The following is a 25,086-nucleotide window of genomic DNA, read 5'->3' as shown; positions in this document are numbered from 1 at the left end:
CAATTAAATATCAAAACTGTCTACCCTAAATTCTGTCTATCTGTGACTTGGTGGACATTTTGAAAATCTCAGAGTGCTTCTGTGTTCAGAGTGTTTCTATGGTTGGCTATCAGGATAAAAATAACACAGTACATCTTGCTGAGTTTCACAGTGTGAACACACTAGTGCTACATTCACTAAAAAGTACAGGACATATGCCATTTGAGACATCTCAAATTAGATATTTTTAATGGAAACTTTATTTAAACTAGTTACATTGATTGAGATATAAATATCTAATATTGTAAATCTTGTTCCACATGTAGCATAAAACCCACGCCAAGGCAATCGGCAGCTAGAACTTACTATGAATAGAAATTAGCAGGATTTGCAGGTTTTAGCTCAGTCCACAAGCACTGAAAACGTGTATTTACATGTATTATCAAGGCATTTTTGGTGCAACTCTGTGTAAACTTTGGAAGTAAACTTAAGTGGCATTATTACTAGATATTAAAATAGATATAATAATTATCCAATGTTGAAAACATGTAATGCACTATATATTATGGTTTCCTGTGCTATTTGCCTTTTCTTCTACCTTTATCTTTTTTGCCTCCTGAGGGCATCCAATTAAATGGACAAACTTCTCAACTTTTTGTTGTGGTCAGCAGATACCAAAAACAAATTTGTGATCCTTAACACTATTAGAACATTTGTTATACAATGTGAAGTGCATAGAAGAGACATCCGCCGGCCCCATTGTAAAATAATTCACTTCCACCTTGTTAGACATTACAGGATGAGGTTCAGAGGTGCTGATTAATGTGCCAAATATGCATTAAATGTTGGTCAATAGTTTTATTTAAGTATTGATTTAAAAAAACAATGTTTTTTAAACAAACAAAATATTAGCATATGAATATAATAGGCCAATATGTGTCCCCGTTTATATATGTGTCCATATTTGTTTAAACTCAAAATACCACATTTGACATGTTATTAATTTGTTATTCATTTGATATTCATTTGTTATTCAATTTTGTTTATTTTAATGAAAGGCGCCAGTAACTGCAGAAGGGGGTTTTAATCTCAGCAGATTCAAAGAGCCACTGTTGTGCTCTTACCTATCAGTTAATTGTTTTTTGTTATGATTGCATCCTATCTCAAGTGTGTGTCACAGTAAAATAAGTAAATATACAGTAAGTTCAGTACATGAATGTGAATGATGCTGCACTTTTGTCTGAAATGTAATGTCTCTCATGACATTTTGTGTACAAAGCTTCTATTTGTCCTGTTGTCTAGAACAAAAACGTGTTTTTATACTGAAATACAAAAATATATAGCTTTCGTATGTAACCGTAATAGTAAGGATTGTTATTGCTGCAGATCAAAATATATCCAACAGGGGGCAATGATGTATCACTTGTGCACTCGCAAATAAAATAAAATAAAATAAGCAGTATTTTCGGATAAGCGGTAGAAAATGAGTGATGAGAGAGTAAGCAGTATTTAAATTAAATTAAATTACACAAATGATAAGCATGATCATAAACCATACAAAATCCATCAAGCTTCCTATACACATGGCCTTTACTAGAGGGATGAAGGGATGATTTTAATGACCCACAGCTTAACTTCTCTGTCCACACACACACACTCACACACACACACACACACACACACACACACACACACACACACACACACACACACACACACGACACTATCTTGATCAGGAGTCCCAGAACTCCTAGTTAGTATTCCCTCACTGCTGATTGAAAGTACCCTGGCTAAAGTGTAGATTTCCTGTGTAGTGATGAGCTGTGTTTCCTTGACAAGCCACTGTGAGTCGCTATTGAGGACCAACATTTGTATGTGTGGCGAGGGTGTTTCAAGGTGGTTTAACAAAATATATTAAAATCACAAATATAAAAAACGAACATGCTGCATCCTGTTGGCACTGATTACGTCCAATGGTCTCCTCCAGTCTGTAATACGTCATCTAACTCATGAACCGACTATCCAATCTATGAATCTAGATCTTAATAGTTTCATATTTCTTACGTCAAACATTCGTCCAATGATATCGTTCTAGATCTATTCACCCTGACCGCCTCACCACGATCGTCCAATGAACTCTCTTGGTTTCTCCAGAACTTGATCACATGTCTCACCATTATCCATTCGGAAAGTAGCAGCTTCATGTCGCGCTTTAAAAGTTGGTGACACGGTTGAACTTGCCGGTATAGAGAATGTGAGATACTAAAACTTTCTTGTAAAACCAGCTGGACACACAGCAGTCATCTACTGATCATTTAATCCTGTTGAACGGTAACAACGATTTAATGTTATTTTTATGTCGACATTTCTTTTATTAGGTAAACCTTTTATTTAAATCAGAACTGTGTCGTTTCAACGTTTTGTTTAATATTAGATAAAGTTGCTGTTCTCTTCGATGTGACTGTAGAATGTTTTTTTTTTATAAAGAGGTTTATTATAATGTTATAGCCAAGCGAGTGCAATTTCTGTTCTCTGTTACATCATTCTCACAGAACTGTAGGGATAGCAGGATAAATACACATGAATTTATTTAATAGTACAGTATAGAATTTCGTGAATATTATCAGTCTTTTGTTCTGGTTAATAATAATAATAATAATAATAATAATAATAATAATAATAATAATAAGTGATTTGACTTTATCTTTATTAGTATCTGAATTTGATTAGGTTAAGGTACATTATTTGAAATAAATCCTATTGTGATTGTCTAGGTAAAGGTATTAACGAGCTTTAAATCGTTGTAGTCGTGTGTAACGTGGTTCAGGATGTTGATGTGCTTTGTCCGGCTCCAGGAGTCTCTGTTCCTTGTGGAGTTTCTCCATCATGGCGGTGTCTTTGTGTGCTGGCGCTGTACTGAGCTTCACTCTTTGTCGTTTTCTTTCTTGTTTGCTTTTTCGTAAGTTTACGGAGACACATCGAAGCACAAGAAGACTTTCCCACATTAGCTGTCTGTTAATGAATTTCAATTTTGTTTAATGAACTCAGTAAAGAACCGCAAGTGCAAGCTGAGTTTAGTGGATCACAAACAGTACAAAATGTACTCTGGTCCTAAAAGCTTAGCATTGAGTCATTGGGAGCTCTAGTTTTAGAGAATAGTGCATTGGGATAACATGTTAAGGTAAAATGTATACTGGTCATTTTCCTTTACAGTAAGCCTTAAACATCTAGCTTAACTGGAACCTCTTGTATCTACATCTAAAAATATCTATGTTTGTTATATTGTGTGCATATGGTATAATGCATTGCATTATTATATACATGTATGCAAAATTTCAAAAGCGTCTAAATTAATTATAGTGGTGTGTAATTATGTGTTTCTAGGTTTCTTATAGCCCAAAGAGAAAATGGCCTTTTCTACCAGTGCTAAGATGAATAAAGCTGTGAAGCAGGAGTACATGGCCCTGCCACAGGGAGACAAAGTGCAGGCCATGTACATCTGGATTGATGGGACAGGAGAGGGACTCCGGTGCAAGACCAGGACTCTGGACTCAGAACCCAAGTCAATTGAAGGTACTGTTTAGTTCACTATTTTGATGCGGTTTTGAGATGCTCTTTGCATGTAAATGCTGGCGAAATGCTCTGTCTGAATTCTGATTTGACTCAGTTATGGTTTGTGGGTTCCTGCAGAACTCCCAGAGTGGAATTTTGATGGCTCCAGTACATACCAGGCTGAGGGATCGAATAGTGACATGTACCTCATACCAAAGACCATGTTTAGAGATCCATTCAGGAAGGACCCCAACAAGCTGATCCTTTGTGAGGTTCTCAAATACAACAGAAAACCTGCAGGTATGAATATGGTATCATTTAATTTTTGCTGGTAAAACTTTCGAGTCTGGTGTAGTTTATAAAGGAGTGTTAGTGGATAATGTCTTTTTAATGTCTTTTTGTCTTAGAAACTAACCTTCGTCATACGTGTGAAAAAATCATGAAGATGGCGGAAAACCAGCATCCATGGTTTGGAATGGAACAGGAATACACACTCCTTGCCATGGACGGTCATCCTTTTGGCTGGCCCACAAATGGTTACCCTGGACCACAAGGTGAAGATTTTTGTGGACTGCATTATGGATTTTAATTCAGTATTGCTCTCTGCCTTTTATAGGTTATAATGAATGACTGAATGAAGGGATGTTGTGTATTTTAAACAGGTCCTTATTACTGTGGTGTGGGAGCAGATAAGGCCTTTGGCAGAGACATTGTTGAGGCCCATTACAGAGCATGTCTGTATGCTGGAGTTCTGATTTGTGGCACCAATGCAGAAGTCATGCCTTCTCAGTGGGAATACCAAGTGGGTCCTTGTGAAGGCATTGACATGGGTGACCACCTGTGGATATCTCGTTTTATCATGCACAGGGTGTGTGAAGACTTTGGAGTTGTGGTCTCCTTTGACCCCAAACCCATGACAGGCAACTGGAATGGTGCTGGCTGCCACACCAACTTCAGCACTAAGGAAATGCGAGAGGATGGAGGCCTCAGGTACTGAGGGAATTACAGTTGTAGTAATGGGCCTGTTGGGCATAACAATTGGGCATAACATAACATAACAAAAATGGGCATAACATAACAACAATCTTGACAAATCTAAATGAATTGCTTATCTATCTTAATGTCTAATTGCGGTCCAGTTCTATGTTTAATGTCCTTGTATATGCAATACTTTTTTTTGTTTTGTTTTTTTTGGGGTTTTTTTTAAGAATAGATGATAAAACAACATATACAGTGATAGGGACTGATTTTTTTTTTCCATAATCCATAATCCTCCAGATCATAAATCTTTCTCTTTTTTTCCAAACTTTTTTATGCAGGTATATTGAGGAGGCTATTGAGCGGCTGGGCAAGAGACATCCCTACCACATTCGTGTCTACGACCCTAAAGGAGGACTTGACAATGCTAGGCGTCTTACTGGTCGCCATGAAACATCCAGCATCCACGATTTCTCAGCTGGCGTGGCAAACCGTGGTGCTAGTATCCGAATCCCAAGAGCCGTGGGACAGGAGAAGCGAGGTTATTTTGAGGATCGCCGTCCCGCAGCCAACTGCGACCCATATGCCGTGACGGAAGCAATCATTCGCACGTGTCTACTTAATGAGGAAGAGGATGTGCCCAAAGAGTACAAATGAACTGAAAAGAACTCCCATGTGTCTTCTTTTAAATAAGTGGTTTTGGGTAACATAATTTTTTTATTTTTTTAAGTGCTGTAGTTTTATTGGAATCTTGTACACACTTGACTGGTCAGTCTGCTACAAGAACATAGGTGGAGCTTCTTGGGGAAAGTTAACAGTTTTTTTCTTCTAAATAAAATATATAAAAATCTCATTGTTTCAGTATCAACACACCTCTTTACAAATTGTAACAGGCTTTATTCTGGATGCTGGTTGTCTAGTGAGATTATGGGAGAGTGATTCATGAAATATTCCTTTTCCACTAATGTGAAATTAGTTTTTTTGTCACTTTCTATTTTTTGCGTAAATATGGTTTTATATTCATTTATAACCATGTTTTGTTCTTGTCAAGTTTTGAGTACTGATCACAAATTTCTATTTTTATTTCCTTAAAAAAGCAAGTGTACACCTATTAATGGCTTTTGTGTTCTTAGTGTATCATTTTATGCCAAAGATTTAACAGGTACATTAAAAACATGGTATTTTCTGATACATTTGTACTCATTTCCTTGATTAACACTGGTAACTGTACAAATAATTCAGCAAACATGTCATGATCAAAAACTTGTCTAAGTGACTTGCGTGATCATCTCCAGATGATTAATTTCTTTCATTTTTCAATTAAAAACATGATTTTCTACTTTAAATTACTGCAAGATGTGGGAGAGGGCATGTGAGGCACCTTGCGATGCACTGATATTCCATTCAGGATTTATATCTTTGTGTTTCCAGGATGATCTCTGCCACCCTGACCTTTTTTTGCCAATCATGCCTAAATGCAACATTCTGAAACATAAATGAAATAAATATGAAAGCTATAATTAAACTAGGATAAGCAAATAAAAACACAACATGGATATACAATAAATAACAACAAAGCAGGTGAGATCAAATAAAGAAAGTGTCAGGAAATGCATCTGCCTCAAGATCATACAGATTTCTGACATATATTTATTAAGGCTGTGGTTAAGAGACCCTGTTAAAATCTCCAAGTCAGACACATGTTTCAGTCTTTAGGGAAAATGTGCAAAGTGCAGGAGTCTTCACGCCTTTATGTAGACAAAGCATCAATTAAATAACAAAACTGTCTTTTCTAAATTCTGTCTATCTGTGACTTGGTGGACATTTTGAAAATCTCAGAGTGCTTCTGTGTTCAGAGTGTTCCTATGGTTGGCTATCAGGATAAAAATAACACAGTACATCTTGCTGAGTTTCACAGTGTGAACACACTACATTCACTAAAAAGTACAGGACGTATGCCATTTGAGAAGTCTCAACTATGAACTGAAATTAGCAGGCTTAGCAGGTTTTAGCTCAGTCCACAAGCACTGAAAACGTGTATTTACATGTATTTTCAAGGCCTTTTTGGTGCAACTCGGTGTAAACCTTTGGAAGTACTGTAACATTGTGGCATGATTACTAGATAATAAAACAGATTTTTAATCAATTGTTTTAGAAATGCAATGAGGTCTTACTGTTTGACTTCTATAACATTAATTACATGATGGATGTAATTAAAGTTATATTAGTCATATGGTTTAGAAAGCATTGGTATGCATTGGTATCTTGCATTGGTATTGGAAAGCATTGGTATCTTTTAAAACAGAAAGTGAATACAAATTGAAAGACAATGCATTACATGTTAAGTGGTTCTGAGATGCTTTCATTAAGGAAATAATTTGAACTATTTTGAACTATAGAAGACAAGCCCATAAAAACCAAAGTGTGTGTTACACAATGGGGTTAAAATGAAACTTCAGTGCATCTTCACTACTGTTACTGATTATTTGTTGAATCTTCAAATAATTAATACTTCAAAAATATTTTCACAACCATACCATTTGAGATGTGCAGTGAAATGCTTTTGCAACTGTAAGTAACATAAAAATACTTTGAAAAATAGAATTTACATAAACCATTATTTACTTCAGGTAGGAAAGGAAAAGCTATATACAGAAAATATAAAATATAATATAGGAATTCAAGATCAGTAGTATAAACAATGTGACTACATTTGAATGAAGTTCAGATGTGTGCATTAAATGAATTATTTAACCAAGTATTTTTTAGATATTTTTTTATTTCTCTATTGTAGTTTCCATAATATGCTAAATTTATGTTTCCCAGTTTTATGACCACTACTGTTTTTTTTATGATATTATATTATGATAAATTCAACTGGTTAATTAAACACTGAAAGCAAATTCCTTTTTACAATTTAACCATCACGATAAACAAACTCATGCTTTATGACTTTATCTATGATGCTGCAGTTAATTTAAAAAGCAAACATTTTACAGGTGCTTTTAGTTATGTGAGGAAATTGGAGCCTAAATGGAGCCTGAAAAAGTTTCTTCTTGTTCTCATGTCATGATCAGCAGAGAGATTGTAGAGCTTTATTTTCCCAAAGCAGTATGTATTTAAATTCTGTTCTGAAAGGTTCCTGGAAATGTTCATAGCTGCCTGCACAAATAGAAAAGGATAAGAGTAAAGGTGTACAGTATATGGAGTAATTAGGTCTGTGAATATACAAAATCCTCATAGAAAGATAACAATTATATTATAGTTTTGAGGTGATTTTGTGGCACAGTACACTGTTGTCAGTATATCAAGTCTGGACAAGTTTCAAGTGAAAATTTCTTTACATAGCAGAAAAAGGAAAAGGGAGTATAGAACACATTAAAGAAAGTACCAACACTTTGATAGACATAAATCAACATAGGCATATGTGTATGATATAAATCAGGATTATCAAAACATTTGTTTATCTGGAGAAAGTTTTTCATGAGTAATGGCAATTATTTATTCAATTAAATGGCATTTAAAAAAAGCTCCACTGTTTACATTTACATTTCTGGCATTTAGCAGACACCCTTATCCAGAGTGACTTAAAATTTATTTAAATTTATACAACTGAGGGCTAAGGGCCTTGCTCAGGGGCCCAGCAGTGGCAGCTTGGTGGGCCTGGAATTCAAATTCATCACCTTCCTGTCAGCAGTCCAACACCTTAAACACTAGGATACCACATCCCTCACACACATGCATAACTGCATAACACTCTAATAATCTGTAACTACTTATACTGATACTTTATGTGCTATGTAGCTGGCTAGTTATGCATTACACAACATGTTGGATGGTGGGAGGATACCAAAAGATTAATGCTGTTGTTTTTATATTATTGAACTTCAAGCCATTCATTTTCTGTACTATGATACACCCTGGACAAGGTGCTAGTCCATCACCGAGCACAATCACACATGAGTAAATGCACGTTCTGCTGTGAAGAGTGCAGAGGATAGGTCATGTTTCCTACCACAAGTTGTTATGCAAATGATGAATTTCCATATAAGAAAACTTGAAAGGAAACCGAGAAAGAGATAAGAGCAAATTCCTTAAATCTCACCAAAATCTGCTTGTTTGGCTGGGTTGTAAAAGTATATGTATTACGTGCAAAATGGCAGAGTGATGTGATCAAATAATGAGGTAGCTAGTGTCTGTCAGATGCTGTTAGAAGCTGTATATCTTTAATGCATCATACATCATATATTCTCCTGCTCAGAGTCACCACTGCAGATCATCCTTTCCAATTATCCCAATCCAATATTTAATTAAAGAACAGGTTTTAGACTGGATGCCCTTCCTGACTCAACCCTCCCATAGAAAGTTAATCCTTCAGTGGCTGGGTTGGTTCCTTGCCCCAGATTCAAACCCAGGCCATGTCAGTGAGGGCACAGGATCTGTCGATGGACCACCAGGGAATTATCTTGTGTCTTATCTTAGCATATTGTCATTTCCAATACTGTACATATATAAGCACTTTGTAAGCATTTACCTCAGAAATCTCAGCAGTGGATTTTTTCATTGTGCCAATGCTGAAAACACTGGCTTATGAAATAAAGCTTTGTTTGGCTCAGTTGGTGATAATTAACAGTAACTAGAATATCCTTACTGGAAATCTACAGAATGGCAAACATTAAACCCTGACAACTGTAATTTTGTTTGTTACTCTTGTTGTTGTTCAGCAGGGTTGAGACATCTTTTTTTTTTTTTTTTTTTACATATTTTTTATATTTTAAACTTTTCCAGCCTTTATCTGGAAACAGGAATACAATTTAAACAGAGTAATGAAATAACTAGCATAAATATTTTGCTTTTATTTTGTATCAAAATAAATATAATTAAAATTTATACAAAATAAATATTATTTACTTTACATGGTAAAGAAGTAAAAAGCTTTGAAATACAACCAATTTTTTATATAACAAAACCATTAAGTTTTAAATTTGCAGGCTCACATTTGCATGTTTATGAGTTTTGTGAGCTCTGTGAATCTTAAACATACTGGAAATGTAACTTATAAATGCTGTCAAAAATAGTTTAGTATGCTCTTACTGTAGATGTACTGGAAATATTCATGTTATTCACATACTGGACCTGAGATACTTCTTCTAGGCAGGGTTTAGTATGAGCAGAATGTATAGTATGTTCTTTCTGATGCTTATTGTTCTGGCAGCAAATTTTCAGCATAACAGAAACTAAAAGTAGAATAGAATAAATATTACATTTAGTTAATGTTTTGTTCACTCTTTCCTTCATGTCTGAGTCCTGAGTGAAGAAACAAGCATAAACACATGCATACACACACACACACACACACACTCAGACAGCAGGGTGTGGTATTTACAGTCATGCACACGCAACAGCAATGAGGATATGTTTAGGATATGCAACCACAAATGGCAATTACTAAGAGTTTATGCACAGACACAAACACACACACACACACAAACACACACAAACACACACACAGTACAGCACACACACATAGACATACTATATGCACATGTCTCCATAACAAACACAGATGCATTTAGGTACAACTGTATACACATAATCCATCAATATATTTTACTTCCCGAGACACTCAGGTCTTCCTTTTACAACTTTCAGAAACTTTTGTAAAGAAAGATATAGAAGTGTAAAGAAAAGCTCTGCTGTGTTTTTCTAGTGAGGCCATTTTCAAATTGATTCGCAATGTTTGTTTATGTTTACTTGTATATTTCAGTGGCTGCCAAAAAATGAAAGCTGATTAAACCCTAAAATCTGTGCTTAGAGCACTACACAAAATATTTGCATATAGTGTAACAGGAGTAGAATCCAGCAATCTTTAGTCTTTAGAGTTTTGTCCTAATAAAGGAGGGAAAAGAGAGGACGGCTTTTTTTTTTTTGAGAAACGTTATTCAAGCCACAACAGCAGTGTGTAAACAATCGTGGCAAACTGTAAATGTATATGGGAATCATAAAAATGGATATACATACTTCAACACATGTGGACATGCGAACATGCACACTGAAAATCACACTGATGTGCTAACACACCATTGAGCATGAGTACACAGAAAGAAATGGGAGCTCTAAGGGGAATTACATGTCTAAAAACATGGGAGGTTTAGACAGGCTAGTAACTGCCACGTTGCCATGGCAGCAGTGACTACCTATTCAATTTGTATGTTTTACCGTGTGTATGTGTGTGTTTTGTGTGTGTGCTTAAGGGGTCAGCCATTTTAAAACCAGTGCATGTCACTATTTTATGCCTTCATCAGCAGTTTTAAAACCTGAAAGTGCTTTAATGCTCATTGAGCTCACCACACACATGATGGTCAGGGATTTTGTACATGAAAAACTACATGAGATCGTTTAAAAGAGCCGGACAAGTGAGCCGATTCAAATGCAGAAATAAATTAATTAAATGTAGAGTAAATGATATAACACCAAATTAGTATATAACCATAATAAGTCATTCTGAAGGATTTAACCTTTAAAAAGATACTTAAAAAGAGCGTGCTAAATCTTCTGTTAGACTTGTTTAAAAGGTAATGCTGAAGTGAACACGAAATCTTTACTGGTGCATTCCAATTAAGATAATGGAAAAAGATGAAAAGACTGCAACATTCTTACTATGTTTAACCGATTGGTTCTACAAAACAGGATTCTAGTTCTAGTTCAACCAGAGGAATTTATTTGGTTTTGGTAGTCATGCCTGGTAAGTGTTAAGTTTAAAAAAAAGTTCTCTGAAGGCCTAAACCAGGGGTCGGCAACCCGCGGCTCCGGAGCCGCAAGTGACTCTTTCATCCCTGTGCTGCGGCTCCCTGTGGATTTGGAAAATTAATATTTAATTTAAATTTATTTTATTTTAGTTAGTTAGTTTTTAAAAATTAAATTCTAAGATTATGCTCTTGTAACATTAAAATAAACCGTGTTTAATTTTTTTGTCGCTCAAAATATGCGTCATATTTTGTTTTTCCTCAAAATCAGCTTTCCTCCGCGGGTGGACAAAATACACAAGTCTCTAAGTGCGAACACCTGAGACAGATTCCAAGGGACCGTCTGCAAAGTGCAAAACCCGAAAAGCGAATACTAAAAAACAGTCAGTAATACAGACAGTAATACACTTCACTGATGTCCTGATAGTTATACTACAACACTTATTTGGGAGAAATGTCTTTTTGTATAATATTTATAATTTTTCATAATAAAAAAAAATCAATAACTTCACAGTACAGTGTACAGTGTATTACAGTGAAGTTATTGACTGTTTTTTAGTTTTCGCTTTTCGGGTTTTTGCACTTTGCAGACGGTCCCTTGGAATCTGTTTCTCAGCCGTTTGCACATAGAGACTTGTGTATTTTGTCAAACTCGGAGGAAAGATGATTTTGAGGAAAAATTGCGTTGTAGCTGCCTCTCTACATTACTACTATAGTAAAGAGGTGTTATTTGTGTAGTAACAGCGTTTAGCTCAGGAGTTATTGACTCGGGAAACTCCAATCTGTGAATATGCGGCCAACTTTACTTAAGTGTTAAAATTTTGATGTTGTTTTGAAGAGGAATAAATTACACATTGAACATTTTATTTGAAAGTAACCTTCAACTCAGCGTCTTTTTGTTAAGGTTAGTTCAAACTGTTCAAAATATTTTTGTTTGCTTGCAGAAATAAAATTTCGTTTACTCGGAAGCAGTTCATTCATTCATCTTCTACCGCTTATCCGAACTACCTCGGGTCACGGGGAGCCTGTGCCTATCTCAGGCGTCATTGGGCATCAAGGCAGGATACACCCTGGACGGAGTGCCAACCCATCGCAGGGCACACACACACACTCTCATTCACTCACGCAATCACACAATAGGGACAATTTTCCAGAGATGCCAATCAACCTACCATGCATGTCTTTGGACCGGGGGAGGAAACCGGAGTACCCGGCGGAAACCCCCGAGGCACAGGGAGAACATGCAAACTCCACACACACACAAGGTGGAGGCGGGAATCGAACCCCGACACTGGAGGTGTGAGGCGAACGTGCTAACCCTGCCCCGGTAACAATTCATTGATTTCATAAATGCAACACACTACAGTTTTTTCTATACTTTCCATAAAGGTAAAAAACGATATATGCAGTGTTATCTTCATTTTAGATGTCAAAAGGGTTTTGTGGCTCCCTGTGTTTTTTTTCTGTGGGAAACGGGTCCAAATGGCTCTTTGGGTGTTTAAGGTTGCCGACCCCTGGCCTGAACCAACCACTAAAACCAGTCCGTTATAATGTTCTTATCTAAAAATGTTTTTGTTGTTTTTTTTTTTATCTTATTATGGGATCTTATGTGATGGCAAGAGATGTTTTTTGGTGTATAGCAAATTGTGTCTTGAATGTAGCCAAAAAACCTGCATCAGTTCTGATTTTAAATTATTATTACAGTTTTCCAGGGCAACTGGCAACAACCCTTTCTGTTCTCACACATCACCAGGCAGTTCAGAGACACACATCTGCTGATGAGAAGATGAAGGATGGTGTGTGACCTAGAACACAAACAAATATGTCATGTTTAGGGACAAACAGTGATATGACGCCAATGTCAAGGCTGCCTGCTGCTTCGGTTAGACAGCTGAGAAAGCAAGGCAAGCTGGGATGAGAACACAAAGACATAGTATGCTTGAAAAGTACAAGAGCTGTGACTCACAGCACACACACACACAGTCATGAGTTGGAGGTGAAGATGAATGCAAATGGAGTTTGTGGTTTTTTTTTTTACAGTTTAAGGCAAACAAATCCAAAGCAAGTAACAGTCAATTGATCGGCACACATCAATATGCAGGTAAAATTCTAAATCATAAATGACAAGCAGAACAAAGTCAATACCAGAAGAAGAATACATAGAAATACAGTCTTGGTAAGTTCATGTGGATGAGTGTGGAACTGCAGTCAGTTCTCTTACTCTTTGTGAAGCTTATTGTGTTCAGGTGTGTGATTATCAGTAGACTGTGAATGTGACAATGTCTGTGGTACAGGGTGTGGAAGTGTTTGCCACATTTGTAGGTCACGGTGTGTGACCTACACACACAAATTACACAAATTACAAATTACCAAGCATTGATACTACTGGAGGAATTGGCACATGCTGTGCTTGGCAGATATTTTGGCATATTTTAGTGTGATAAGTGATTTGGCATGTCTTAACCTACAATTAACCATATACTGTAATTCCTAATGTACTGTATATTCTAAGTACATCAGAATGCATTCCTTCTCCACCCGTAAACCCTAGTCAGGATGCAGTTATTTGTCATAGAAAGCTTTTAGAATTTCACCTTTTGCAGTGATCACCTGTGCCATGCACACACCTGGTCATTTACATGTGAATGCCATTTATCAATTTACAGCATGTAAATCTGTCGGAAATATTTTAGTTCGATTTGGCTTAAACAAACATTGGCTTAAACAAACAGACACTTTTACTAAAAGACTGATAATGTGTGAACATGAATCTTGCAGTCTGTCTATGTTATAATAAGAACAGTCAAGAAACTGTGTGTGTGTGTGTGTGTGTGTGTGTGTGTGTGTGTGTGTGTGTGTTTGTTGATGAGGGAGCACTCTGTTGTTCTCTGGTGACGACAGAAGAGCAGACAGAAGGGGAGGAGTGCCCTGTGCATGAGATACTAGGTAAACACTCGATCTTACTGTATAACTCAGTAAAGTCATCTTAACACCACACATTGTCGCAAAGCAACTTTGTTAAAAACCAGGTATAGATTTATATTTAGATCACTAATGACCATCCAGAGCTGACAGCTCTTTTATATAATAAAGTTAAGCAGTACTGACTGTGCTAAAATGGTGTTCAGTATCAGTGGTATGATTACAGCAGCAGTGCTTAGATACATAGCTATAGAATCTTAGAGTAAAATGATCCTCTGAAGAAAACTAAAACTTTAGCATAAACTATCCAGTATATCCATGGCACCATCCAGAATGAGTCACAATAGGGTTGGAAATTGTGGTTGAAAGCGCACATTTCATAATAATGACACTTGTGTATGACTGTGTTTATCCAAGAAAAATACAGACAACTGAGATTAATGCAGGATGAAGTCAGACTGACGACAAGAGAAGTACTTTAATAATTATGTAGAGAGGGATGCTATAGTACAGTGCATGAATGACTTGCAGTGTATAAACCAATTCAAACTCCTCATCCACATGGCACACAACATCCTTCATAGCCATCGGATTTTAACCCACTGAGGAATTGTTTACACAGGGGAAGTTTTTTGGAAGAATTGATTCATCCCTCCAGGATAGTTCCAGAGCTGTGTAGAATCTTAATACAATTTACCAAATTCAAATTTCATTTCTCACATTGATAACCATACACAGAATGACAAGAATGACAGAACTGAAACAAAATTACAATAAAAAAAGAATTTACTATACGGAGGAGAAAGGAAGAAAGTACATGGAAATAATTAACAATGTATATACGGAGGCAGGTTGGTGGTAGAGCAGTTTAATTATTATGAGCATATGTGCTGGTACGTGCAATTGTAATGAGCTACTTTGATGTGCAAAAACTACCAGTCAGTGTTTTTAGCTGTTATTAGTTGTGCACTATAAATTACATATTATAACATTTCCACTTTCCACATTTACAGAAGCTTTTGAGAAACTAAGGAGTTGCGAAACTCCTCTGAACTGTCATTTCACTTGCATTCTTGGCACATTAAAAGGAATTGCATCACAGCTATTAATTTGTAAAATTTATTAATCTCTTGCTGTTTCTTTTATTCCTCATGTGTTCAGGCATACTTCATAGAAAACATCTTCTGATTTAGTCAATTACCTGGATAAATTAGCTAACTATAATGTTGTAATAACATAGTAACTTGGGGATATTATACTTTTGTAGTTATTGCTTTTGTAGCTTTTCATGAACTTGAAGATTTTAGACCTCAAAGAGAAGCCAGCCAACCCTGTGAGGATTCTGAGGCATCTACAGACGTACTAGCTCTGGTTTGATTTTGCTTCATGAAGATTTCAGACATCGAAGAGAACTTGCCAACCCCATGAGGACTTTAAGGAGAACGAACTTTTAATCAATACACACAATAACATTCTACATATGCTTTTTCTCCATCATTGAGCATTCGAAGGCTTTAGCATGGAGGATTTAGTGTTGAACTTATAATGAACTCAGATGATGAGATAATTTATGAGTTGCTCAGGAGGTCCTGATTACACAACTCCAAGTGACTGTATATGACTGTAGAAAGGACATTATTTATAATAACACTCTCCGGTGTTTATAATAATTTATATTCACACTATCTGGTGTATCCCAAATGAGGACAGGTTCCCTTTTGAGTCTGGTTCCTCTCAAAGTTTCTTCCTCATACCATTTATGGAAGTTTCAACTTGTCACAGTCACCTCAGGCTTGCTCATTGAGGATAAATAGTGATAAATGCAAATAAATTTACACAAACATTTTATGTTGTTTAAAGCTCCTTTAAGACAATGTCCATTGTTAAAAGCACTATACAAATAATATTAAATTGAACTAAAGGTAATTGGTCTGACACCATGTGTATGTGCACCAAATCTGCATGTATATTTGTTTCCTTGATGAAAAAAACTTTTCATAGTCTTTAAATGTAGATGAACCAATTACACTCTGAGCTCTAGTCACACACTCACATGAACATGACATTTGTCTGCTAGAGTAAAATAGCTGCTGTAATTGCAGGTCATGGGTCATTAAAGACAGTACAAATCCTAGGGGTGATTATAGTGCTTTCATGCAGCAGGTAAGAGACCTGATGCAAGAGTAAAATATTTTATGATGATTGTTTTATTTTCATGTGGAAAGGTATTTCCCAGTCCAGGAAGTTCTTTCTGAAGTCAGACGTCATACAAGGCAAGAGATCATATTTTGCAATCATGAATCCTGTCTAGGTTAAAAAGAAACCAAAATTCCAACAAAGTAGTGTAACAAGCTCTAAGCTAATGACTATGCTTTGCTCTCATGAAGACTATATTTAAAACAGTATCACACCTCTTTGGTCTGGAAATCTGATTAAATAGTTGAATGGGGTGTCTTTAGGAATTAGCTGGACCCATCACAAATATGTGCATGTTAAGAAGAGATGCTACAGTAATGACATTAAAATGGTTAATTATAGCGATAAAGCAAAACTTGCATAACATTACACTAACACTGAACTGAAACAGAAATTGTAAACCATTCCAACTAATAAACTGGAGAATGAATAGTTAAACTTTTCAAAATGTCTATAAAGGGCATAGATTTCCTAATAATCACTAGACATCCTAAGTTCTGTGGGATTTCCCCTACCTGCACATGTACCATATTCAATACTTCCTCTTTCACAGTAACAGATATGTATGATATGTCTCAACATCACCTTTTGCTGAATTCACATAGGAAGATAACAACCAGCATGGACAACATAATGAATGGCAACAACAGATGCAGTTTTATTAATTATTCATTAGATAATTTTAAGCAGGCATTCATCAGATACTGGAAAACTTTCCATGATGCCATTATTAAGTTAGTACATAAAATCAAGACAACTCAAAATCGAGTATCATGCATGGAATGTTTGTTGCTTGAGGTTGTTGTTGTACTTTTTTAAATTTGCTATAAAAATCTGGAAGCGCAGACCAGTAATATTAAAAAAAAACATAACATTGCACAAAAGGATAACATAAAAAAGGTGTTCAAAAACACAAGCCATGACATGTGTCCTAAGTGTATATCCTAACAAGTCTAACATACAGTGAAAGAATATGTCACTTGAACATCATTCAGAAACACCTATGAATAAGTAGGATTAAGTGCAATGCATTAGACTAGAATCGTTTCACTCCATTTCCCACTGTTATAATGTTCTCATCAAACCTCTGCATGTCCTGTGCAGCATGACTTTACGGTATGTTACATGCTCCCCCACTGTCTTTAATCAGACAGTTTTGAGAAAATTCCCACAACTCTAAAAGAGCAAGGGTGAGTGAGGCTTTACACAAGTTCCTTCAGAGCAGTGCACACTGGTAAACAAGCAGGGTTACATTCACACAAGTGCTCTGTCTCAAATGCCTGGCAGGGTTTCATTTGCAAAAGTCAACTTTATGAGCAACTGAAAATATCTACACTGCCTGAAAGAGATTTTGTACTTGAAGGAATCTTTATATATTTACTTTTAGACAGTTTATCTATAATCAACAAAGAAAAACATTATTTAATACTGACTTAAAGTATACCTTTTTTTTATTTTATTTTCACACATATTGGCACAACAGTTCATTTTTTCTGTCACATCAATCTACATCTGATAAAAACTACAGTTATCACGGTTGTTTTCCCCGTGATTATCACACAGATACCTATTTTTCTTGTTGCAGTATTGTGTCTGTGACATTACTAATGTTCGTTGCCAGTTTTATGCTCAGCTGTGGTTACCGCTCTGCTATTTGTTCTGCCTGGTTCACATCTGTTTGCTAAGTGTCTCACCTATTGTCTGTTTCTCATGTTGAGTATTACGTAACCCGCCAGGATTGTTTGTTTTAGTTGTTTGTTTTTAATAAAAAGCAAAATCATCATATCTCTGTCTACCTCTAGCTACCTGTACCTTTCAAAACCCTGAAAACTAATTGAATTATAGCATTATATATACACTGAGTGAAATGAGTATTCAGACACTTTCAGTTTTGTTTTCATTTGTTTCAATAGAACGTAATTCCAAATAACAGTGTATATTTAAAATAAGATTTAGTATGAACAGATTGTAAATAAGAGCCCTGAGATGCGCACAGTAAAGTCTTTATGTTTAGGTTTATGCTTCCTTGTTTCGTTCATGTCTCTTGGTACCCTGTTAAGTGAAAGTTTAGTTTTATTTAATTTTATTTGAATTACTCATAAATGAACAGCAACTTTGGTAAAATTGGTTTGTACAACAAACTATGCAGACCAAAATAATGGAAAGGAAAATAAATGGGTCTTTCCTGCAGTAATCATAATGCAGCAAGAATGTAGGCTAATTAACAGATAATTAGCTTAATTAACATATCAGTGTCTTAATTCATGAGCTGTATAATTAATAGAACTTTAGCTTAATTAACCAAACTATCACACATGGAAAGCCCCGTTTTTGGTGCAGGATTTCATTCTAATTAAGACACATTTTGATTACACCTGTTTAATCAGTTGATCTTGGCTTTAAATAGAGGATCGGGTGATTGGAATGAAACCTTGCACCCATACCTGCCCTTTCCAAATAAGATCAGACACAGATGCGGGAGGTTACATGCTTTTTTTTATCACAGCAAGTCACATGCTAAAGTGTTATGGTAAAGCGAATATTTTCAGAATGTAGATATTTTATCTTGTAAGTTGCTTAAACAAAGCTTTTGAGAATACAGAGAATTAAGACTTTTTAAAAATGCCTATGTTACCGTACTGGACTACAGTGAGAATTGCAAGCCAGGTTGTATTTAAAAATCAAAAAGAGAATTTTACGTCAAACAAAATGAAAAGCAATTTAGTCTCATCACATAAAAAGCAGTAACATTCTGCTTGAAGCTGAAGTAACACATAATATGTTAGAAAAATTTTGCTCTGCAAATGTATGCTTGTGACAAAGCATTGCTAATTATTGTATAGAGGTTGCAGAAAAATTGTGAGTATCAATATGTAATGTTTTTTCTGTGAAACTGTAGGACTTCTATTCTCCCTTCAGTCTCCTCTTTAGGAGGTTATATGCTGCTCAGGGATAAGGTCAGGGGACTTGGCCAGTCTAAAACCTTCCACTTTTTAACAGCATTTAACAGACTACAGTTCTCAATTATACAATTATTTGTTGTGTTGGCAGTGTGTTGCTTTACTGCTTGATGAAGTTCCTTTAAATATTTTATACATTTCTCTGTAAATTGGCAGACGAGAGGTTTTGTGGACTTATGAATACATTCTGCTGCTACCATTATGAGTTTTATCATTAAAAAGATCAGTGAGCCTGTTCTAGAAGCAGCCATGTACAGTACGGACAAGCTATGACATTGCTTCCAATGTGCTTGAAAGATGAGCTTATATGTTATGGATGTTGAGCAGGTTCTTTCTTCCTCCACACTTTGACCACTTGTAAAAAAATTTTGCAATTTTTTTAACTTACCTAGATGTATATGTCAGAAAATGAAAGCTGAAATTTTTATCTACCATCTCATATAAATCGTTGAACCTGAAACCAAATGGCTTCAATGTATAGTACTGTACTATTTTACTATACTATTGTACTATTGTACTATACTATTGTACTATAACTACAGTATACTATTGTACTGTATGTACAGTATAATTCATATTGGCAGCACTCGTGTCTCTGGATGCTTCTTTAGCTTCATACTTGTGTTGGACTGGCATGTTGTGTTGACCAATAGTCGGCATCAAGAGAAGTTTGTGGTTCAAAGCTTTTAGGCAATCATCAATGGGAATCAAGTATAAAACAGGTTAATTTAATTCAAGATTATGTGTACGTATGGCAAAGATTCCTTACTTACTTTATTTATAGTTCACACACCCAGTCATTTTCAGGACATTTATTTAAGCAGGTAAATTGTGCTGTAATGTAGTCTTGCAAGATATGTATATCCTTGTGGAACCAGTATGACCTGCTGACACAGCAGTCATGTACACTGATCAAACACACGTAGAAGCATTATAACCATTTAAATCCAGGTGTCTTAAATACAGTACATATAGACAGTTCTGGATTTTTTTTAATGTGACGTAAATTCAGTCCTGGCACAGAGCTGAAAAGGAAGTAAGGGGTCACTGACCGCCAGTGCTACAGTAACATACCATTTAGTACAGTAATCTGCAGTTGTAGTGAGAGTCAGCTGTTATCTACGTGTGTGTCATTCAAACAGATATCTATCCTTCCATTTTTTGACCTAACCTGATCCTGGTTTCATGATTCATTCATTAAATAGTCAATAAAGACTTACATGGGATGTGTCCCAAACTGGAATCTTAGAACCCACAAAGGTCAACAAAACTATCCTGAGTTAAACGTACATCATATTTAATCAAGATGTTTTATTATTTTATTATATTTTTCTGCCCTCAGAAGTGCCATGTTAATCAGTTCATAGGAATACCCCTTCTTAATAAACTGGCACACCTTCCTGACATGCCTGATCAGGCATGAGGAAACGATAAACGACTGGTACATGCAGGTTTAATATTTAATATGAAACAGGAAGCATTAATTTGCTGAAAATAGCATCTGATTTTTAAGTAGGCATAATCCAGTGTATCATAAAAAACTAAAATCCAATTGGTTAACATTCATGACCCTGGTAAATTAAAGTCAAAAAAAAAAAAAAATTCTGTCTAACATCTTTTCTGTGCTAAACAATGGAATATATGCATATCTCTAACACATAGTCTAATCCTGTTTAACTGTGTGAGTCTGGTTTTAGATAACATTTATGCGTTTAAACAAATGTTCAATGTTCATGGTTTTATACCATGGAAGCTAAATGGTTAAATATGTGACCAGACGTTACAGGAATGTTGGAGGGTTACAGAGCCTTAAGGCCTGTCTCTATCCTAGGCTATCCAAGGCTGCTCGACGACTAGCCTCTAATTACTCCATGAGGTCAACCTGTGCTCTGTCCCTGTACACACTTTCAAGTGTAAAAAGGCATGTTTAGATATGCAAATGTTTGGGCTGAATATCATCAAAATATAATCAAAGTATGCCTCCATTTTGCTAGAGAATAAACACTGAGCACTTATTTGCATCCAGCAAGGCTAAACAAATGACTATAAACTTTTAAAATATTCTATAAACTTAACAGTCTTTAACTACTTTCATGAGCTTCGATTTTATTTACTGTGCTTAAAAAAGAATTACATTAACTCCCATCCAAAATTCTTCTTCTATAGTATCATAATAATAGTGTTTTTATACTTTATAATGGTTTTCTTAACCTGAGAGTAGCATGACAAACCAGATGGTTAAAAAATCTGAAAAATACAGTAAGCCACATGAAAGTCTTTATACAGTATATAGAAACTCTATATGTGGAATTAAATGATAAACTTTAGATGCCTGTCACTAAAAGTCCTGCCACCCATTGAGAAAAGTCATTTTGTGAGATGGAGTCATGATGTAGTTTTATATACTGTAGAGTGCTGATTAACCAATGAAAACGTCTAATAATCAGCACCAATGTCATACTAATAACATTCATAGCCATGGACTTATACCACTAGTTAAACAAACCAGATAATGTAGTGTGCATGCTAGATGTCACAACACATATTGCCAAAATCTATACAGAAAGTGACATATTTTTATAGTCCTTAGCTCTGTGTTTTATGTAGCACCATGGTCCTGGAGAAATGTTTTTTTTATTTCACTATGTATTGCATCAGCTATATATGAAAGACATGACAATATCTTCTTGACATGACTTGACTCTGCTTGACTTGACTTGATATATTTGTATCGATCTTCATTAGGTCAAATGTTACTTTTATTCAACAAGAAATAGAATCTTTTTGCATAACAGCCACAAATTGCATACATTTTGACACAAATTCAACCCTTTAATTCTTGTTTTTACCAATGTTTAAGTTTACAATTAGGATTTTTGCTCACTGGAAGCATATGATTGAAGCAATCTTCCAAAAAAAGGGAATTGATCTTACAAAAAACCATTGATATATCATCAGCAGAAGGTCAAAGGATTAGGTGAAAGAAAAACTAAAAGAACTAAACTAAAAGTATTTCCAATCCCTCATGTCTCTTTGTGCGTTAACTCATGAGGGCTATTGTTAAATATGTGACACTTTTCTGCACGTCATTGGTCTGTGTCACACCCTGCTTGCACTCTGTGTCATATAGAGTGTGAGTGGGTGTGTGTTTTTTTTTCCTTTGGGTGTTACTGCCAAACAAAGTGTTTTGTTTTTTTTAAGCAGATACTTATACATAGTGAAACTACAAAAAACATGCACACAAAATAAAAAGGTAAATAAAATGCTGTGCTGTATTCCCCTATATTCTGAAACTGCATTTCATACATTATTGATGCAGAAGGTCAAGGAACATTAAAGAAATCCCACACATACACACTCTACACTCTAAACTGGATTTTATCATTGTGCCATTACAAGTAAATGTTAAGGCATATTACACAGACACACACATACACACACAGACAAACACACCCATACTAACACATAATTAATTTTGACGTAGATGGTAAACACACCCTCCTTCACTGCCCAGTAACAAACATACATTTTTCATTCAAAGCACTACGTTCTTTAGACCTCTTCTCTTCCAAGCATTAAGCACTTTTTTACATCAGGATTTTGCGTGTACATTTACATTTTCATTAAGCCTTTGTCAGCTAGGTTTTGCATTTAATGCTTATGTACCATCATTAATAATAAAACTGCAATGATTTCTTTAAGTTAATTTATGGATTTTTAGGTTTCAGGAGATATAAATTTATATGTGATATCCATGTTATTTCTTACCTTAGTCACACAAATCTGATCTTTTTTCCTTTATTTTGTCACTGTCAGGAATCTCTTTTGATTATTTCTGCTTCTTGCTGTCTTTTTTTTTATCCTTTTCCTTTGTATCTAAAGCATAGGTGTTAAATACAGTATACTGCCTGAAGGCCAGAACTAGCTAGATAAAGGTTCCACACTGACCCAGCAAATGTTAAATTTAAAGTCATCTTGTGATGTATAATGGAATTGAAAGATTAAAAAAATGTGCAAATGATACATAATTCTTCATTAGCAAGTTAAAAATGTGTTTCTTTCCTAAAAGGATCATTTGTGTGTTTCACAGCAACAGGAGTGAATACCAGGTAAGTCCATTTCAATTCCAGGTGGTAACACTTCAAAATGTTGAAAAGTACTCAGGTTAGACATGGAATAATGCTGCCTTGCAGCCCACATCCCCACCAATCCTCTCGAAATAAGAAATATTTATAATAACTAACAAAAAAAACTTCACATTTTTATCATCCCTGTTTAGGTGCTGATGTTCAGTTTGGGTTTTCTGTAAATCATGCATTTTAAACATTAACATCGGAATGTTATATTTTCCACTGATGAAGCAAATTAGGGAGAATTGGATATGCTGACAGGGCAGTGTAGAAATTTTGTGTGAATACAAGTACTAAAAAGGGCAATATTTTTTATTACACAAGGTTAAGGTTATCTAGAAATGTTAACAATCTATAGGAAGACTTAATTATAAATAGAATTAACTACATTCCTGAAATGGAATGCTGTATCGATGTAACATTTTTAGTTATTTTCTTGTTTTTTAGTTATTGCGTATTAGTCTACAGTCCATCAATGAATAGTCCATAAAATAAATATAGACAGTTTTAATCACTGTATAATTTTTACTTGATTTAAGACATTTTTAAAATGAAGTACAAATAAAATTAATAAATAATATTTGCTTTGAGGGGGCACGGTGGCTTAGTGGTTAGCACGTTCGCCTCACACCTCCAGGGTCGGGGTTCGATTCCCAAAATTGTCCCTAGTGTGTGATTGTGTGAGTGAATGAGTGTGTGTGTGCGCCCTGCGATGGGTTGGCACTCCGTCCAGGGTGTATCCTGCCTTGATGCCCAATGACGCCTGAGATAGGCACAGGCTCCCCGTGACCCGAGGGTAGAAAATGAATGAATGAATATTTGCTTTGCTTTTGGAGTCAGAATGATCCACTTTCACTTTTGGATGAAACCAAAAATCTAAATGCTACCACATTACTATAGGCAAAAGAGAAACTATTTCAGTTCCAGAGAAAACTGTACCTCCAATTTTCATTAAAAATTCCCACAATGAGTTTGTTTTCAATTTAAGCTCATGGTCCTGTAGAACAAATTCTTCACAAACCAGCTTCAAAACGCAGAATGGGTCTGGTTTTATTTTTTAGATCACCCATGAAATTACCAGTACTGGATTACATGATAATAATAAAGAAATTAATTATTCACAATAAATTACTGCATTCAACTGGTCTCCATTTACATCAAAAAAGTTTTAGACATTTTGGACATAAAGTCTTGGGTCTACGAGTACAAAATAACAGTATAAATCTAATCACAAGAACTACAGGTGGCTAAATAAGTCACAGACCTTGAGCTCATGTCTGTGAGAGTGCAGAAGGCCATGATACTCTGCTGGATCGACTCTGAGAATCTGACCTGACCAGTTGGAAGACTTGACTGAACACTGTGGGCCTTGGCTCACATACAGTAACTATGGCTAAATATGTCAGCATCAACAGCACAATCAGTACAATACTTTAATCTGTATTTATAGCAGTTTACATTAAACTTCCTGATTCCAGTTGACTTTACATTATGGCAGTGGTTGATTATGGCAATCTTTTGTCTTTAAATGGTTACAATTTCATTTACTATGAATGTGTTCAATCAAAAAATTTTAAACCTGAAATTCTATTCAGCTTGACTTGTTACTTGTTTGCAAGTGTG

General features: G+C 35.5%; 1 protein-coding gene across 1 annotated transcript; it reads left to right on the top strand.

Annotated features, from left to right (window-relative positions):
• Window positions 1-2,151: 2,151 nt before the first annotated feature.
• On the top strand, window positions 2,152-5,700 carry LOC132844410 (glutamine synthetase-like). Its single transcript, XM_060867835.1, has 6 exons — window positions 2,152-2,310; window positions 3,364-3,552; window positions 3,670-3,831; window positions 3,939-4,085; window positions 4,194-4,521; window positions 4,851-5,700. Exons 2-6 carry the CDS (start codon window positions 3,387-3,389, stop codon window positions 5,164-5,166), a joined length of 1,119 nt encoding a protein of 372 aa, XP_060723818.1. The 5' UTR covers window positions 2,152-2,310; window positions 3,364-3,386; the 3' UTR covers window positions 5,167-5,700.
• Window positions 5,701-25,086: the final 19,386 nt, after the last annotated feature.

The sequence above is a fragment of the Tachysurus vachellii genome, chromosome 4, assembly GCF_030014155.1.
Source record: "Tachysurus vachellii isolate PV-2020 chromosome 4, HZAU_Pvac_v1, whole genome shotgun sequence".
Classification (NCBI taxonomy): Eukaryota; Metazoa; Chordata; class Actinopteri; order Siluriformes; family Bagridae; genus Tachysurus; species Tachysurus vachellii.
Note: the sequence above shows the minus strand (reverse complement) of the source record. Positions and strands in the feature narration are given on the sequence as shown.

Coding starts and splice junctions, on each gene's coding strand:
- LOC132844410 (XM_060867835.1), top strand. CDS start 3,387: ATGGCCTTTTCTACCAGTGCTAAGATGAATAAAGCTGTGAAGCAGGAG. Junction 3,832..3,938: donor ATACAACAGAAAACCTGCAG/GTATGAATATGG, acceptor TTTTTGTCTTAG/AAACTAACCTTCGTCATACG. Junction 4,086..4,193: donor TGGTTACCCTGGACCACAAG/GTGAAGATTTTT, acceptor TATTTTAAACAG/GTCCTTATTACTGTGGTGTG.